The sequence below is a fragment of the Epinephelus fuscoguttatus genome, linkage group LG6 (genome assembly GCF_011397635.1).
Source record: "Epinephelus fuscoguttatus linkage group LG6, E.fuscoguttatus.final_Chr_v1".
Lineage (NCBI taxonomy): Eukaryota > Metazoa > Chordata > Actinopteri > Perciformes > Serranidae > Epinephelus > Epinephelus fuscoguttatus.
The window spans coordinates 35,593,507-35,612,144 of record NC_064757.1 but is presented as its reverse complement, the minus strand read 5'-3'; the positions used below and the strand labels follow the sequence as shown (position 1 = coordinate 35,612,144).

At 42.7% G+C, this 18,638-nt stretch overlaps 1 protein-coding gene across 2 annotated transcripts in view; it reads right to left on the bottom strand.

The window, feature by feature from the left end:
- LOC125889937 (neurogenic locus notch homolog protein 1-like) overlaps nucleotides 1–18,638 on the bottom strand; it is a 51,550-nt gene that overhangs the window by 15,910 nt on the left and 17,002 nt on the right. For both annotated transcript variants that reach the window (XM_049578241.1, XM_049578242.1), the window contains exons 3-16: nucleotides 16,535–16,797; nucleotides 15,994–16,332; nucleotides 12,691–12,813; nucleotides 12,336–12,569; nucleotides 11,136–11,291; nucleotides 10,560–10,745; nucleotides 9,453–9,566; nucleotides 5,614–5,727; nucleotides 5,230–5,463; nucleotides 5,031–5,141; nucleotides 2,485–2,677; nucleotides 2,215–2,360; nucleotides 1,982–2,095; nucleotides 1,135–1,254 (exon numbers count right to left, since the gene is read on the bottom strand). In XM_049578241.1, the coding sequence (XP_049434198.1) occupies nucleotides 1,135–1,254; nucleotides 1,982–2,095; nucleotides 2,215–2,360; nucleotides 2,485–2,677; nucleotides 5,031–5,141; nucleotides 5,230–5,463; nucleotides 5,614–5,727; nucleotides 9,453–9,566; nucleotides 10,560–10,745; nucleotides 11,136–11,291; nucleotides 12,336–12,569; nucleotides 12,691–12,813; nucleotides 15,994–16,332; nucleotides 16,535–16,797 (2,447 nt within the window). The remainder of the gene's footprint in view (nucleotides 1–1,134; nucleotides 1,255–1,981; nucleotides 2,096–2,214; nucleotides 2,361–2,484; nucleotides 2,678–5,030; nucleotides 5,142–5,229; nucleotides 5,464–5,613; nucleotides 5,728–9,452; nucleotides 9,567–10,559; nucleotides 10,746–11,135; nucleotides 11,292–12,335; nucleotides 12,570–12,690; nucleotides 12,814–15,993; nucleotides 16,333–16,534; nucleotides 16,798–18,638) is intronic.

Here is an 18,638-nt window from a genome sequence, read left to right as displayed (position 1 = left end):
TAAATTTCCCCTTTACTTTGAAATAGAGGTGAACATATGGGTGATAGGATGAGATAAGACACTTAGATGATCCCCAGGAGGGAGAAGAAGTATGTAAGAAACATTAATTTTTAGACTTTTAGCATGTTTGTCCATATTTTAACCTAACACAGCAGTATCATTCAGTCAGGTGCTGGTGAAACCCAGAAAAAATGAAAGAGAAAAGGGTGTGTCAAACACTTAAACTCAGCTTTAGAGCCGTTCAAAATGTTTGTCATTTATTCCAGCATTTTTTGCACGTCAGTACTGGAAAAAAACACCTAAAACTGAAGTTCTATAATGGCCTTTTCTCTGGAATATGTAGCAGAACTGTGCGACCTTTCCACTGACAATTAAAAATATGTAAATTCCTTTAGGATGCACAGGTATGCAGACATCAGAAGTCGACTGATTGTGGATTTTTAAAGGCCAATATGATGACGATAGTTTGGAACAGGAAAAAGCCAATAATCCCCTGGGGAGTGTCAGAAATAACACACGACTGTTGAACTGAACATCTGAGTCAAAGTGAATTAATCAATAAATCCAGAACTGAACATCACACTTACATTTTTTAGTTTTTGAGCTATTATATTTCCTCAGTGACATTATCTTGACTTCATGTATGAAGCCTCCATGCAAAACAGTGATCAGAGATGGGCAGTATTTCTGTTAAGATAAGACTGGGTCAAAAAATCGTATATGACTGGAGTGTGTATGAAATGCTGGAGTGCTTTTAATTTGAAACAGGAAGTGGCAGCATTCACTCACAGACTCACAAACTGTGAGTCTGCTAGAGCTGCTGTTGTGGTCCAGGCAAAACATTCGTGTAAATTCATGTTAAAACGAAGAACAGTCCACTTCGACACAGCCACACAGCAGAAGGGACGTGCTCTCTGGAGCTGAACCCACTGATCAGCTGCTTTTTGCTCTTCACCACAACCCCCCCTTCTTCACCTCGGATTGGTGACGTACGTCACCGTATGACTGATGGAGGCTGCGAAGCCATCGGCCACTATCAGAGCAAAGTTCCGCTGATAACAGAAGTTTGTAAAACGTCCTTTTGGCACCAATTACTCTGCCAAACCAGTAAATGGGTCAGGCTCTGATGTCTACCTTGCCATCCTTCAGGACAGTCGCAGGAGAAGCTCTGATAGTCCTCTGACTCCTGACACACTCCTCCGTGCTTGCAGGGTTTGGAGCTGCAGGGTGCCATCAAGGTTTCACAGTTCTCTCCTGTAACACACAAACAAAGAACACACACACCTTTAAGTAAATCAATCTACATTTCTAATGTGTTCAACAATAACTTCCAGCGTGTGATATCATGTAGAAGTCATGAACTTGGAGATAACCCAACCCAAATGGACACAGAATCATCTTTCAATCAGTGCTATCAGAAGATTTTAGCCAGGTTCTGTCAGTGTTAGAGGCCTGCGGAGACATTTCCCTATCTGTTTCCATAACACGCGGCTCGTACAGGAAGCCGGCTCCAGTTTCCGCCCATTGTAAAGCCATTTGCTGTTCTGTGAGACAGGAAGCAGGCAAACAGGAAATGTGTCAAGCACCCCGTTCCCACCCCGGCACAAGCAAAGGCCCTTTATTATTCAAAGTCCTGTGGATTTTTCCGAAAAGACGACTCGACAAATACAAGAAAATTTGCCCTTAGCCTTTCCATCATTATCTGTTTTGTCAAATAATAAGATGACATGAAAATATTTTCCAGCTCTCTTATCAGGCATGCTTGTGTATCACAGAGGAGCAGAGAGAGCCTGAGGTTCACTGTCTTTGAGCCCTGAGGAAGTCTTGCTGTTGAACTTTACTCGACAGTTATTTAATCCGCTGCACGTTTTTCCTCTTTGCGCAACACAGGCCGTGGAAACCATCCCAACACAGCGAGGAAATGCCAGAACACCAGGCCAATACGTGGGTGTATCGAATATTTTCAAAAATATTTTCATACCCGTGTAAGGCAGGATACAGTTGCACATGTAGCCTGCGACGTCGTCGATGCAAGTCCCCTGATTGAGGCAGGGGTTGGAGGCACATTCGTTGATGTTGGTCTGGCAGTTTGGTCCTGTGGTCAGAGCAGACAATATATAATACACACTTCAGTTTAAGTTGAAGGTCAACAGTCAAGTGGTGCTGAAGTAAGTGTGGTTTGAATGAAACACTGTACACAACGCATATACTGACCGGTGAAGCCCATGCAACAGGTGCAGACGTATCCGCTGGTCATGTCCTTGCAGGTGCCTCCATTCATACATGGGTTGGATTCACACTCATTGTTGTTGATGTCGCAGTTTTTACCACTCCAGCCAGAATCGCACAGGCATTTATAACTGGCAGGAACAAAAATGTGGGAAAATCTCAGCTGTAAATCTCTGTGGATACATTCATGTGCTGCTGGTTTGAAAGAGAGTATTTTTTTTGCAGCGTATCGGAACAGTTTGTAGACTGCCTTACCCGTTGATCTTGTCCTCACAGTGGCCATGGATGCAGGGGTTGCTGAGGCACTCGTTGACCTGGGAAAAGCAGGTGGCATCATGGTAACCCTCTGGACACACGCAGGTGAAGCCGTTGATGCCGTCGATACAGGTGCCACCGTTGTGGCAGGGGTTGATGGCACACTCGTCGATGTTGATGTTACACATGGTACCTAAGACAAAAGGAGATACGTTGCAATATTTTCTGGAGAACTTAAAAAGCAACAATTTTCCACTTAAGTGAAATACTATCTTGCCTGGACTTTGCACACCAGGACCAGGTTTTTTGTTTGAAATTGTCGCACTTTTAAAAATAAATACAACCTCACGTGTCGATCCGGTTTACACACTGGCTTAGACACTTTTATCTTTACTTAAAGTTTTCGTAACAAGTTTGATTTTCTGCATTTTTCACACCCTTCAAAAGTGTTTAGAGAGTTGTTTGACCAAGAGGCAGGGACCAAAATGTGGCAGAACGTGCAGGACGCGTACATCTGCAACAAGAGAGAGGAAGCGGGCAGAGGAGGACAGCAAGAAAAAAGAGTGGAAATATATGGAACCACTGCCCTTCTTGAAATCTCCCATGACAGAGAGAAGGCAGAAATCCACATAACGATGATGCTTACAGCAGAGTGCAATTTAATAGTCGGCTACTTAGGTATAGCTGCATTGCCAAATGCAAGACGCAGGCAGAGAGTGGCGACAGTGAAGCAAGGGAGTAACCGTGTCTTTTCATTTGGCCTTGCATTAAGAATTTTGGAAGAATTAAAACAATTAAACACACTTGACTCAGTGTGTAAGGTTTTGTGTGAAACAATCGGATGAGGGATTTAAAAAAAATGCTTACGAAAAATACGAACAACAACAACATGGTTTTACGAGGGATAGGTTCAGGACAGTATTTCTTGGCAAGGTGATGTGAGGAAGTCATCGCTACTGGCCAAGAAATAGTCCCAATCATAAACCTCCTAACCCCCAGGTAAGCTGTTTGCCCCTGTTTTCAGTCTTTATGCTAAGCTAAGCTAACCATCTGCTGGCTGTAGCCTCATATTTAATGGACAAATATGAAAGCTGTTGAACTATTCCTTTAAATTATGTAATCACATCACGTCTTTATTGGTGTATAGACGGTGATGTGATAAATGTACTAATTTCTGCAACACCTGTCAACAGGTCAGTTTTGTGAAGTAGTATTTTAAATACACAACGGCAGCTCACAGAGCCGCTGCACAATGAAGTCTATATCTCAGTGCAGCCAATGTATCAATTTCCAGAAACATGAGGGGATTTAAGTCCCCCTTTGTCGGCCACTTGAAGCATTGACGCCATTCAGCCTGGTGCCACGCATAACATAAAGGCAGCCCATTTAGCTTTAAAGCAGGGACCGGCTTCCGAGCTTTTAAAAGCTCAACTTTCAGGAATCTTTCAGGGAATCTTTTCTCCTGCTTCAAATCCCAGGTGACCGTGTGCGCCACAGAGTGTGTGTGTGTCCTCTCTTTGTGTAGGGAGGGCAGCTTGCGGTGTCCTAACAGCAGCAGGCTGGGGACAGGGTGGAGCTGGAAAGTGACACCGGTCGAGCCTCAGAGGAGCGTGCTCACTCGCTAGCCATCTGTCACCCTCCCACATCAAGACCCTCCGTCCATACATTCGCCCCCCTCCGAATCCTGCACCTTCATTTTGGCTACTCGTCACCTGAGACAGGAGCCACATTTAACTTAACTGTACAGCTGCAGAGAGACTTTCTTCCTCCTACTTTATTCGACTATTTAGTGTATGTACATATGATCTAAACATTTGTTGTCTTGATTATTTATCTATTTCATTTTGTTTTTTTTACTAAATATCTCATATTCTGATATTACCCGTAATACTGATCCAATATTTTACAGTCTACACATTTATTTGTATTTTTTTCCTATTAATTCATTTATTTTTGGCAGGTTTTTCCTTACTAATCATTTATTTATTATTTTTTCATTATTTTTTAAATTATTTTTTTATTACTGTATTTTTTCCAAATTTGTCTGTAATTTATTGCATTTTGTATGACTTTAAAAAGACCTTAAGACAAAAATAAAATATCAGCACTCATGCCAATATTTATTGCTTTATTTGATTTGATTTGGGAGAAGATGGCAAAGTTGTCCAGTCATTAAAAGATAAAATAGTTGTTTGAGTGATACTCTCACTTGTATATGGACATTTTTAGAAATGTCTGCTATTGTTTCCAATGCTATTTGTAGGCATGTGCTTGTGTGTGAAGGGCTGTCTTGCAAACTTATATATACTATGTGTATATAAATGTAAAGAAAATTGGTCACATTTCATAAAATACTGGTATATTTTACAGGCGTAATGTTTGTCATCTTCATCCAATTCCCAACTTCCCGCTCCCTCATCAGGAGGCAGTAAAAAATGTTACCCTGTAATTTTAGCTTTAGTAGAGAGAGGAGGTTGAGCTGAAACCTCTGCCATCTTCAAGACCGAGCAATAACACGGCCCGACACTCTGTGACAAGTTGCTTACCCGTGTATCCCGGTTCACATGCGCACTCGTAGCCATTGATCTTGTCGATGCAGGTCCCGTAGTCACAGGGATTACTCTTGCAGTCGTCAATGTTGATTTCACAGTTGATTCCTGTCAGAAAAAAGTGCCTTTAATAACCTTTAATGTCAGAAATAAAAGCTATGACTGAATCTCTATGTGTGTGTGGGGGGAGTTTTACCTGTGGTGCCTTTGGGGCAGCTGCAGATGTAGGCGTTCTCTCGGTCCTGACAGGTGCCGCCGTTCCTGCACGGCTGGCTCAGACACTCGTTGATGTTGGTCTCACACAGCCGGCCGGTATATCCAGGTCTGCAGTGGCAGCTGAAGGAGGCCAGGCCGTCAATGCAGGTGCCGTAGTGGCATGGGTCTGAGTAACACTCGTTAATGTCCGTCTCACAGTGTCTCCCAGAGTAACCTGGAAAAAGAGTTGTTTTCTTTTGAACTGATGGGACACATTTTGAATTACCTCAGTCATGTTTTTAGTTTTATTTCTACATTTCCAAACTTTCCACTTCCTTAAAAGTTTCTGCATCTCTAATTTCAGTTTTTGTTAAAACTTGTATACCTTCAGTGCACTCGCAGGTGTACTTGTTGGGTCCATCTGTGCATTTGGCGCCATTTTTGCACGGCGTGCTGGCACACTCGTCAATGTCTATCTGGCAAAGGTTCCCAGTGAAGCCTGGAAAAACAACAAGAGGGTGTTACTGTGTGCGTGTGTGTGTACAGACATGGCTACTGTGTTCTCACCATTTCAAACCGGTCCCACTCATAATCCTGAGCCCACACTCTAAGAGCTCCCAACGTATCAAAAATCTGCATGTTAATTAACAACTGCGCAACACTACAAACTCTCTATTTTCCCTTTCACATCTTTTCAGCACGACTCCAAAAGGAGACGGGAGAGTGGGGGGGACCGATTTGTTCAAAGCGGGGGGAGGGAGGGAGGGAAAGAAATGAGGGAAGAATGAAAGTTGCGAGGCCTCCTGACCAAGGGGTGAGAGACAAAGGAGGGCCTGTCTGCTCAACGCAACGCCAAACTGAGCCCGTTGCCTCTTTTGTCCCCCCAAAACTTTTCCATCACAATGCGCATTCTCCTGTCTTGCTTTCACCCCTTCTCCACCGACCCCTCCACTCTCTGCCCGCCTCTGAAAAGAACCGGCTTGACCTCTGACCCTCCGCCATTCAAGCTCCTTGTCATTCAAACTCAACCAGCAGGCTTTCTCCTTTTTCCTGGAGTTATTCTCATCTCAGATATTTTCCTCTCGTCTCCCCTCTGTCACATGATGGTACAGTCCAGGGACTAGTAGGATGTTGTCTGATGAAGAGATAAAGCCTCCACCTCCACCTCCACCGCAGGAACACACAGGTGGTTTAAGATAAAAAGACAGACTCAGTTGCAGCTAATCCGGAGAGGAAATATTTGTGTGGCTGATTTCTCCCAGTGGACTTTGCTGAAACCATTCACTGAGGACTGAAACATAGACACAGTGGAGACATGCATATATGTGTGTTTTCAGCTAAACACGTATGTATGTAATCTGTGGCTGGAAAGCATCAGAGGCTCAGAAAAAGAAATAGCTGCTAAATAATAATACTTCTTCCTAAAAAGACACTTATGGGTTTACAAATCAGAATTACTGGCTTTATTAATGGATAATAAAATACTTAAAATCTGGAATTTTAATACAGGGTTTATATGGTATAACTATTTGAGTAATTTGATTAGAACAAATTTTGGTGTTTGTGTTGTTTCCTCTTTTCTCCTTAGTAAACATGCCATTATAAATGTTTATAATTATTAATAAATGCCTAACAGACTATACATAAATGAAATTTCCTCCAGATCCTCCTATAGCCCTTTGACAGAACATCAAACAATCTAATCAGTCGACCCAAAAGTTATTTTCATGAATGGCTTAAAAGCACAGACAGTATACCACCAAGACATCACCCATCGGTTTGTGGACTCTGGTTTTGAGGCCTCGATTTTGGCATTTTGGCTGTCGCCATCTTGGATTTTTGGAGCCAAAAGTGACCATAACTGAACGAGAGGCTGGAGCTGTGAATCTGACTCAGTAGCCGTGGACACTATCTGCAAACAGCCTGTCACCCAAAGCAGCCCAATTTAATTATGTGTAACTTTAAGTCTTAAAAAATGTAAACTGGTGAGTTATAAAAAAAATTCACCCCCGCTAGTGTTGTCATTAATGTTGAAATTAGCTGTAGAGACCAAAACAGCTTCTTGCACCAGGCTGTAAATGTGTTTATTTCTGCTGTAAAGTTAGGCATTTTAACATGGGGGTCTATGGGGACTGACTCACTTCTGGAGCTTCAAGTGGCCATTAGAGGAACTGCACTTGGGCATTGGCTTCATTTTTCAGGCCCCGAGGTTTTCACTCGCATAAAACTGATCTATGAAGTGGTTATAAATAACATATTAATCATTATTAAAGCCATTATGATCCAGATTTTTCATCTCACAGCAATTTTATCACCTCTCTCTTCCTCATTGTGCATTGTGGTGCTACAGAGATGCCCCTGCAAATCATACTCCGGACACATGGGAGCATTTTTGTATCAGACCCCCCAAAAATCACATCATCGTTTTATTTGTTTGTTTGTTTGTTTGTTTTTTTTCAGTGAAAATAAATTCAAAAAATTACCATTACACTACAATTGTGACTCATATAACATGGTGATTGCAATATGATATTGTTTGCATATTGTGCAGCCCTAGTTATGACCATATACTATTTTTTCATTTTATTATGTTTTCATGGGACTACTATAAGGAATGCAGCATGAGGTGACATACATTTTTGGCTCTACATGGTCGGCACAGCCTTAAAAATGAAACACTAACCACACATAAACTGCTCGATCAACAATAAACAAAACATAAAGAAGAAACCTCAATAATCCAAAAGTGGAGGATCAGCTGTTTGCAGACCGAGAGGGAAAAACAACACTAGTCTCTTCTTCTATAAGCCACGCTGCCAGTTTCCAGCAGAGGGAGAGACGGCGGGGAAAAACCTTGGCGGTACAAATTAAGTGTTTTTTTGCCAAGAAGCAAAAGTTACGTTTCCTCGAAGTTCACTTACAGTGCCCTGTGAAGGAATTTCCTCAGATGCATACATATACATACACTCACAAAAGCTAAAGCGCAAATGTAAGCATGCGCAGGCACACACACATCATGCACCTCAGCAGCCAAAGAAGGATTTATCCCCAGACTGCTGGAATCAGACATTTCAATGGCTCTCAGTGGGGTTTCCATGGCTATTCCATGTACAGAAATAATAAGAGGGGACCCTCGCCTCAGGCCTGGCTCGCAACGGGGACAAATTTACATCTCAAGCAGGGCGGTTAAGACCCCTTCCCCTTCTCTACCCCTCCCTTCCTGCTTCAGCATAACGGTCTGTGCATCCCACCCCCCCTCCGTCTACCCTCCCAAAACAACACTTTCACCACCACCACTTTGTGCCGCTTCCTCACATAACCCTCTCTCACTGTCACACAGAGTTTTCTTAGGCGTTAAGCTCTTGTGTTCACTCTTGTACCCCCTCTATCAATTCTAAAGCTTCCTTGTTGGGGTGTCTCTCTTTCTTTCCGTCTCTCCTTCTTCCTTTCTTTTTCCTCTCAACAGGAGGAATCCTGCCTCTCTCCACCCAGGCCGCCTTTGATCCACCCGACTCAGAGCTTCTCTATTTTCCTCCCCGAAAAAGAAAGAACAGAGGAAAAAAAAAAATCACTTCCACCTCAATGATCCCAATGAAAGAATGCAAAACACAAAAACACATTTGGGGAGTTTGAAGATCGTTCCTTTGCTTTCTTCTCTTCTCTCTATCCAAGATTCAATAGCTGCATTCCTTCATTTCTGAACAAAACATCAATACCTCCTGTCCAAATAGTGTAACTCCAAAGGCATTTCTGGCAAAACAACTAAGCTGCCCTCAAAATAGACCAAACGACTACCTCATTTGCCACCACAACACACAGAATGTCATTTTATAGCACCAGCTCTGCCGGCTATTATTAGCTCTCCCTTGTTCCCACTCACAATGTTTAGATCCACAAGTTTCTGCTCACTCATCAGACTTTGTAAAAGGGATAAGAAACTTGTTTCAAAAGTTCAAACTTCCTCAAGCCTTTCCCTATAGATTTTTTTCCTCCCTCTCCTCCTCGACTGCTGCGCTCGTTCTGGGCTACCCGGGCCTGCATAAGCCTGCCTCAGGGCTGGGATTAGTGCCCGTCCAGAAAGGTGTTTTTGTGTGTTTGTGTTTGAGTGAAAGAGAGGGAGCGAGGTAGAGAGGGAAAGATCGACCTCCGTGCCCCCTGGCCCCACGCCTCCTCCTTCCCCCTCCCTCCCCTCCCCCCTCCTCTGCGGCAGTACGGCAGCCTCACCTGTGGGGCACTGGCAGTGGAAGGCGTTGATCTTGTCGATACACTTGCCGTTGTTCAGGCAGGGGCTGCCAGCGCACTCGTCTGTATCGATCTCGCAGAACTCCCCCTCGTAACCTGGCCAATTAGCGAGGGAGGACCGGGAGGGAGATGGATTGGTTAGACAGAGACACAGAGAGAGGCGTTTTCACACTGCTGTTACATCTATACTACTGGAACGGGTTTAAATTACACACAGAGGCTATATGAACAGGAGTAGGACTGAAATAATCATCCTGGTTTAGTTTAAGTTGAGTTCAAATTGCTTGTAACAGTCCAACACCAACAGATGCTCAGGCCATGTCCACACGTACACAAGTACATTTGATAACGTAGCTTTTTCTATGTATTTTGACCTTTGTAGTGAGAGAGAGATTAATTGTTTAGTTGGTACAGTGTCAGAAAATTTCTGCGAGCTCAAAGTGACACCTCTAACTGCTTCATTTTATCCTAACAACACTCCAAAAGTGAACGATTTCAATTGACAATCACATAAAACTGAGTGAATCAACAAAATCCTCACATTTGAGAAGCTGGAAACATTTTTTTGTCTCTTGAGCCCATGTGACTTGTTTCTAAGCTTTGGTTGAATGTAATAAGACAATATGAATCTATACAAATACTGTAGATTAATGAAGTGAAGTTTCCACCATATTTTGATGTAAAAGCTGATTTATAGTTGTACATTTTTTCTGCATACACCTACGCCGTCTTGAGCAGTTATACTGATGCAATTACACCGCCAAAACACTAATCGACAGTTAAGTTTCTAAGCTGCTGTGGTGAGTTTCTGTGGAGTGCAGCGAAGTTTGATGGATTCAGTTAACACACACAAAACATGACTTAATACGAACAATGTTACGTTACATTTCTGAGCAGGTGGACATCAGGCTACAGCATATAATATGCATCTAATCAGAACCTATGTCATATATTTAATGCAGAGGTATAAACCTGGTTTAACAATAACAAATTCTAGAAGTGATTGGACAAAGCAAAGGGCTTTGAAATGGGTTAAATGTCACTCTCAGTATCAGTATTCTCTGTAACAACTCTCTCAGGTTGTTTTACCTGGCATGCAGATACAGTGGAAGTCTCCTATTTGGTCCAGGCAGGTGGCCTCATTCAAGCACGGGTTCGACATGCACTCGTTGATGTCCAGCTCGCAGCGCGGCCCCACATAACCCCGCTGGCACTTACACTGGAAGGAACCCTTGGTGTTTATGCACTTCCCTGCGTGCTCACAGGGGTTGGAACCTGTTAAAACAGATTAATTCTTTTACTTTACTTCAACAGGCTGTCTTGTACGTACACGACCTAACAAGGGGCATGACAATGAGATGATTTAGGTGGTTTAATGTTGTTTGATGAAGCCAAACCAAAGCCTCAACTGTGTGTGATTACGGCAATAATACCCCTGAGGGTGTCATTTACTGCGATTATGGGCACAATTATGGGCACCAAAGTACCCATAATAACAGGAAAGAATGAGCTCGTATTGTGGCTTGTATAAAAGAGTTACGAATGCATGTGTGATGGTTGAAAAGCTTTCTTGACAGTAGTTTGGAAAAAGTGTCCTCAATCATTTAGATCTTGGGGCTACAACTAGACAAACAGAGTTTGCAGGTCAGGTTGTGTGAGTTTTACCCAGTGAGCACTCGTCAACATCCTGATCGCAGGAAGCTCCGAAGTATCCCGACGGGCAGGTGCAGAAGTGATTTCCGCTGACAGGGTTGGTGTCACAGTTGGAGCCTTTCTGACAGGGGTTGCTGATGCAGGCGTCATCCAGCTGGCACAGCAGTCCTGGGACACAACACAGAAAATAGACTTTATTATGCTGGAGCGACGCACCCTTCTCTACAGTATGAAGTATGGCAAAATGTAATAGGAGGTTTAAACGTCCCTTCAGTAAAACAAACTGATGGATGTTATCACATTAGCTGTCTCTAATGACAGTGAGAAGTTAACTGAATGTCAAAGTGTAAAAAAAATTTAAAATGAGTCAACTCTATACTGAAGAAAACACCCTCACATGCACACACGTGGTCAGTTTATGACATCAAGAGAAACCAAACATCAGCATTTATAAATGTCATTTTCTCTAGTTTGAGCATAGGCGTTGACTTTGCACAGTCTAATTTTAGTTTTCTTACTTCCTGTGCCATTCACACCCCCAATGCATAGTCATTTTGTCAGAGACAAGCTAATCTACAAAATTTAAGCTGATAGGGCTGCTGCATTTTCATATAAAGCCATTTTCTGCCAAGTTTTTCCTTTTATCTGTAGTGGTGTTTATAAATCTAGATTGTGTTGGCGTGAGTTGTTGAGTGTTGAAGATATCGGCCGTAGAGATGTCTGCCTTCTCTCCAATATACTAGAACTCGATGGCATTTGGTTTGTGGTGCTCAAAGTGCCAAAAAAATACATTAAAAAACTAAAAAGCAATGTCTCTTTCAAAAAAAATCATGACCCAGTAACTTCAGATAATCCACAGACCTTGTTGTGAGCAGTTTCATGTAGGAACTACATTTCTGTCGAACTACACCTGCTACCTGCATCACCGAGCAACACTGAGCTAGCTACCATTACAGCTCAGCTAAGGAGGACACCATGATGAGGCCACTTGTCCATGAGAACATCCAGTCTTCTTTCTGTGTGGTGATACAGTTGGCAGGTGTGGTATATTCATGACAATGCAGACATCTCTAGAGCCGGTATCTCCAACGCACACCCAAAAAATCAAGTTGATAAATAGCACTACAGGTAAGAGGAAAAATGTTGTTTCTGAGTTTACGGTGGACTGTCCCTTTAAGAGCTAAATAAAAATCAAAATAAAGCTGTAAATACCTGTGCGTCCATGTGGGCACTCGCAGTAAAAAGAAGCTACGCGGTCATGACAGGTGGATCCATGGTGACACGCGGCACTGGCACAGTCATCGATGTTTTCGCTGCAGTCGTCCCCGGTCCAGCCGTTCACGCACACACACTGGTAGCTGCCGTACGTGTTGTGGCACGTGCCACCATTTTGGCAGGCGTTGGGCATCAGCTGGCACTCGTCAACGTCTTCTGTGCAGAGCTGACCTGTGGGAGGACGAGGGGTCAGAGGGTTAAAGTTGGTTCATATCCCAACTATATCCCTACTTAATCTGATTAAAGTGTAAATAACTTTAGTTCCTTTACTAGAACATCGATATACACACACCTGTAAATTCTGGTTTACACTGGCAGTTGTAGGTGTTGACTCCATCCACACATGTCCCTCCATTCTGGCACTCATGACCTGGACAGTCGTCAATGTTGTGGTTGCAGTTTTTCCCTGTAAAACCTTAAAACATAAAGTGAAATATAAGCATCAGACTCGTAGCAGGGGGCTTCAGATTTTCAGTTACTCGTTTCTCCTCCATCTCCAATTCACGACAAAGACAGCGAAACTTCTCACAGTTAAATGTGGTCAACTGTCTTTTTCCTTCCAAGAAAGAAAGGCAGCTGTACCCTCCTGCGGTCTGTGGTTAACTCGCCATTTAATGACATCCTCTCTGCTATACGGTTACACAAGAGGCAACCACTGGACTGTACATGTGGCATGTTGGGTAATACAAATCAAAACCAGTACAAGTCATCGCTGCCACTGAGTCTTTTTGGTCATCTTTAATGTTACTGATGAATTCAAAGCATGCAGCTGATAAAGCTGATTGTTATCAGCTTCTAATAAAATGTTGCACAAGTTTTAAGTGAATTTCAGGGTGGGAATCTGTGGGCACCTCACGATTCCAGGCTACAATATGATTATAAAACAATTAACAATGCATCTTGAATAATCAACATTTTTGGTCTCTATACAGGATTTATTTTTTCTCAACTGTGTGTCTACTTACTACTTTTAAAACATAGCTGATTTGTTCATTCAGGCAGGGTACACCCTGGACAGGTCACCAGACTATCACAGGGCTGACACATAGAGACAGACAACCATTCACACTCACATTCACACCTACGGACAATTTAGAGTCACCAGTTAACCTGCATGTCTTTGGACTGTGGGAGGAAGCTGGAGTACCCAGAGAAAATCCACACTGACACGAGGAGAACATGCAAACTCCACACAGAAGGGAGTGCAAGTTTGAACCCCCAACCCAGGGTTTGAACCCTCTTGCTATGAGGTAACAATGCTAACCACTGCATATTTGTAATTTTCCATAACTAAAATTAACAGGTGACTTTACTTCTACTACTTTATATTTACGTCCGTTACGTTTCACGATACTGTTGGTTCAGTTGCAGCCTGGTCTACAAAGTTGGTACAGCAAGTCATGTCAAGAATTGGGTTTTAAATTTGCGGTTATTGACTTTTCTGCCTCAACACATAATTCATAAAGACAGAATTGTGATGATTGTTTCTTTCAACTACTGTGCCTTTACCCAAATATATTCAAAAGGATGTAACAAGATCATAGAACTTGTCATTGCTGCTTCACACCTAAGATGGCATTTGTGTTTAACTTTTTATCCATGAGTACCTTGCAGTGCTTTAAGCTATGCTGATACAGAAGGAGGTGACGTGCAACAAAGGCCCATACCTAGACTTGAATTGGGGATGGTGCAATGACGTACGTCCCAAAATGGAGGTATGATCATGAATGTTTTGTGTACAGAAGCAGCAAAAGGAGGGGCCTTGACTTTGTCAAAGTGTTTGCCTAAAAAATTACATCTGTCAACCTTTATCTTTATGGTGTTTTCACTCAGGAATCATGAATATTTTTATAATAATAGAAACTGGTGAACAGAGACATACCTTTTGAGAACAGTTTACAATCATGAAAGAGTAAGAAAGCTTCCTTAATCATCAACATTAAAAGTACAAAACAAACAGCACCCTGTGGAGATTTCTTCTTAATGGTAAACATGTTAGGCATCATATTTGTTCTCTTCCTCATAAAACACCTGCAAAACCTTTTGTTGTTTTGCTAGCTTGCAGTCATCTTCTTCTTTCCTGGAATCTGCTGATGAATTTCTACTTTATTTAATGTATAACCATCACCTATCCATCAAAAATACTGCTCCATGATGCTACTCTTAAGGGTTAATTTAAGGAGTAAGTGCGTCAGCTAACCACCTGAAAGTGTAAAATATGTTGGATGATAGATATTTTTAGGTTTTCCGAGAAAGATGTTTCAAGAACAAGCTTGATATGGACCGAGTAGTAACGGATAAAAACAAGGTAAAGCCAGTCTGCGTAGAGGTGATGAGGTGGTGGGCAGGACTTTACTCCCAGCACCTTTGCTTCACTCTGCTATGTGAAAAGGATGTTGTCCTTTGACCATTTCCTTATGATAAGCCCCGATGTCTTCCTGCTCTGCCTTGTTCACACACTGTACACACCAAAGGAGAAACACACACATATGTATACACACACACAGGACAGGAACAGCCCTGCCTTAAATGACATCATTGCTTAGCCGGCAACAAGCAGGCAGGAACATTTAAATTCAACGTGAGAGACTTCGGGAAAACAGAGCGTTTAGAAATTAATAAACTGACCTAAATTCAAGAGGATCATGTGACTCGTGTCAGTTTGCATATGATGGATCTGACTGAAATTTCTCCTCAGTGCTTTTTCCAAAACTAAGTCATCATCATCCTATATCATGTGTACCACCAAGAGGGAGCGAGAATTGGTGCATGTGTGTTGCTTTGCAAGGGACATTGCTACATCTGCTCTCTGAGATTTTGCTCTGCTTTACCTGTGCCTATCTCCAACTTTAGCACCAGCTGGTTTGACCGTGGAGATGCGAGTGACGGCTAGCTTGACCACAGTGTGTTTTGGGGCCATCAGGAGGCAGCATCTGATGTTCCTGTATCCAGCTAGCTGTCACTCCCATCTCCAGGGTAAAACCAGACACTGCTAAAATTGGAGTGCCCGTGTATTCTGAACTTTATGGTAAATGCATTGACACAGCCCAGGATAAACATATGACTACATCCACTTTTCAAACTACGGTGTTAACACAGATATAGAAAATACACCCACAGAAATAGGATTAATTGAATATTATATTCACAGGATGCATAAAACATGACACCTGTGTCACTTGAACATTAAAAAATCTCACTAAATTGTGAGGGAATTTACTTTATTTTTTGATTTTGGGTTGCTAGAAAAACATTTTGGCATTTTTACTGTATCAGTTTGGAAAACTGCCAAAATTAAAGACATCCATGCACCTTGAAATAGCTGCATTTCTAAATACTTGAGGTGTGACAGTGTATGTCTGCTATGTTACCAACAAACATCACAGCTAAGAGAGCTTTTACTTTTAAAACAAAACAACACATTGTTATTTCTGTTACATGTCTATTTATCAAAATATCCTTTTTATCCTTTTTCTTGCTTCTTAATTTTGTACTGGAGTTTTGTGCTGGAGTTCTGCTTAAACTGATGGAAGAGCAGATCATCACAACAATTAAGGCCTTGTCCCTAACTGTAAGTTCAGTATAATCTCCGTACCTGGAACACAGGAGCATTCGTAGCTGGTCTCTCCCTTCTGGATGCAGGTGCCTCCATTATGGCAGGGCGATGGGTTGCAGGGCAGGTAGCGGCTCTCGCAGTGCTTGCCCGTGTACTCCTGTGGGCACTGGCATCGGTAGCCGCCAACGTCGTTGATGCACAGTCCACCGTTCTTGCAGGGTGACGTGCTCACATCACACTCGTTGACGTCCTGTTTGCAGGTCTGTCCGGAGAAGAAGGGTGTGCAGGTGCAGATGTAGTGGGAGTCGATGGCGGAGCACAGGCCACCGTTGGCACACGGGTTTGAGGCACAGGGGTTGGCTTGTTGGCACAGTTTACCTGAGTGAGGGCACAGAGAAATGATGCTCTAGTGTCAGCTGTGCTTAGGGTCAGAGGTTTCTTTTGATTTAAGATGTCTGTCTCTATGTTTTTCTATGTTATTTTTCTATATTCCCTTTCCTGTTCATCACCTTGCGCCCTCTCAGTAGTTAAAAAGCCAGAAACGACTGCTCACTACTGTCATAATGTTGTTGTGTCTTACCTGACCACCCAGGTGGGCAGCGGCACTTGAACGTCTGAAGGCTCTCCAGCACGCAGGTGCCTCCGTTGCGACACGGTGAGCTGATACAGATATTGTTGATGGGCGTGACGCAGCGGCGACCGGAGAAGCCAAGTTTGCAGACGCAGCTGTAGTCCACCGTTTTCCCCTTGGGCACGGCCAGACACGAGCCTTCGTTCATGCATGGCGAGCTGGTGCATGGGTCAGGGAACTCGCACCTGCTTCCTACGAATCCCACCGGGCACCTGAGGAAACACAGGTAGAGAGGTTGTCAAGATTGCAGCCCTCGACAGGAGAGGAATTAGAGGGCGCCACGCAGACTGTGATATGCATATATACTCAGCTTTGACCCTCGTTTACAGATATTCTTTTATTTATTTTTTCTTTAATTTACAAGGCCGAAAAAGCTAAAGTAAGTGCAATCATTGTGCCGCTACTTGTTCCCACATAAATCTGGTTTAAAATAAGCTCAGCTCAACATTTAACATACCTTCAAACTGTACACAAAGACAACAAAAGCATCTATAAATAAAATTTTCTTTTCTCATGCTGTTTAAATAATGACTGCCTTAAAATTCTGGACTTTGTTTCCCCTGTAAGTAATTATTCATCAAACAAAAGATTATGAAGAACCACCATTACATCATGAATACAAACAATTTACTAATGATCTAATAAAAACCTTCTTTCTTCAAGATATATTGGTCCACTAATAAATGTCCCGTCGTTCTTTATTTTTCTCATTTAAAAATTAGCATTACAAAGAGTGGAACTGGTCAAAGGGAATTCCCAAACACTATTTTCACCCGTCCAATCTTTCTCCGCTCAGCACGGATTGAAGAGTTCACAAGGTTAAGACAAAACTCCGCACTGGCGAGGGTCATCCCTTTGTGCGCTACTGTGCTTATAAATCAGCTGCTTCGCTAACCAATAGCACTAACTATCCATTTCTGTTTAATGATTGTCCCGTCCCTGCTGTTTTTACAACACCGCCATGAGAAACAATGCTTTAAACGGGACATTCGTCTTCCTATCGTCACACACACCCCCCGCCAACAATGTGTTTCAGGTTGTAAAACTGAGTGCTCTGGACAGAGGGAGGAGGAGGAAGAGGGGGGCAAACTCCTGTGATGTTTCTCACAGGTTGTGACTGAGTCATAAACGCCGCTCGGACCCCAGCGAACAAGTTCCCAGAGACAGAGAGGGAGAGGGCTGCTGCAGATCACAGGGACACATTCACACATTTACAATTACAATGAGAGGAGTTGAAGGGTGTCCCCCGAGGATACGCACGGCTCAACAAAGGGGCCACACACACAGAGCATGCACACACTCATACCTACACAGTGTGCGGTCTTTTACATGCACACAGGAGCGCACGGGACCTCTTATATTCACAGTTGCATTCATATTCACACGCAATACTGCAGCTTTGAGACAAGAGCTGAAATGTTACTCCCAACAATTTTGATATCTGATGAATCAGTTAAAGGTATTAATAATGTAAAATGCCAGACATGTCCTGGCTCCTTTATATGATGACATGTTTTTCGTCATTTAAGTTTTGCTTCTGAAATATTCAACACAAGCAGTCACACAAAAACTTTGCCTAAACAAAATCAGCAAAATGACTGAATATCTGATTAAAGGAGCAGTTTAATATTGAGAAATACTCTTCTTCCCTTCATAGCTGAGAGTTGTAAGATTGATGCCACTCACATGCCCGTACATTAAATATGAATCTACAGGCAGCAGCCAGTTTGCTTAGCTTATAAAGACTGGAAACAGAGGGAAACAGCTAGCCTGCCTCTGTCTAAAGATAATAAAATCCACCTGTCAATATCTCTGTCTCAAGTTTGTTATTCGAAGTAAGTGTCTAAATACGAGCAGTCCTCCAAGAGCTGTGTCATAGATTGGCAACTACTACTACTGAACAGTAAGCAAACAAGACTGTGATAACCTTTTCCCACCAAAAATTAGCGCATATATGCAGGATTTTTTAACACAGGAAAACCTGATAAACAGGTGATAGACTCCTTTCCTGGCACTTGAGAATACCTTTCTGGGTCTGTTCTTGCACGTCAAG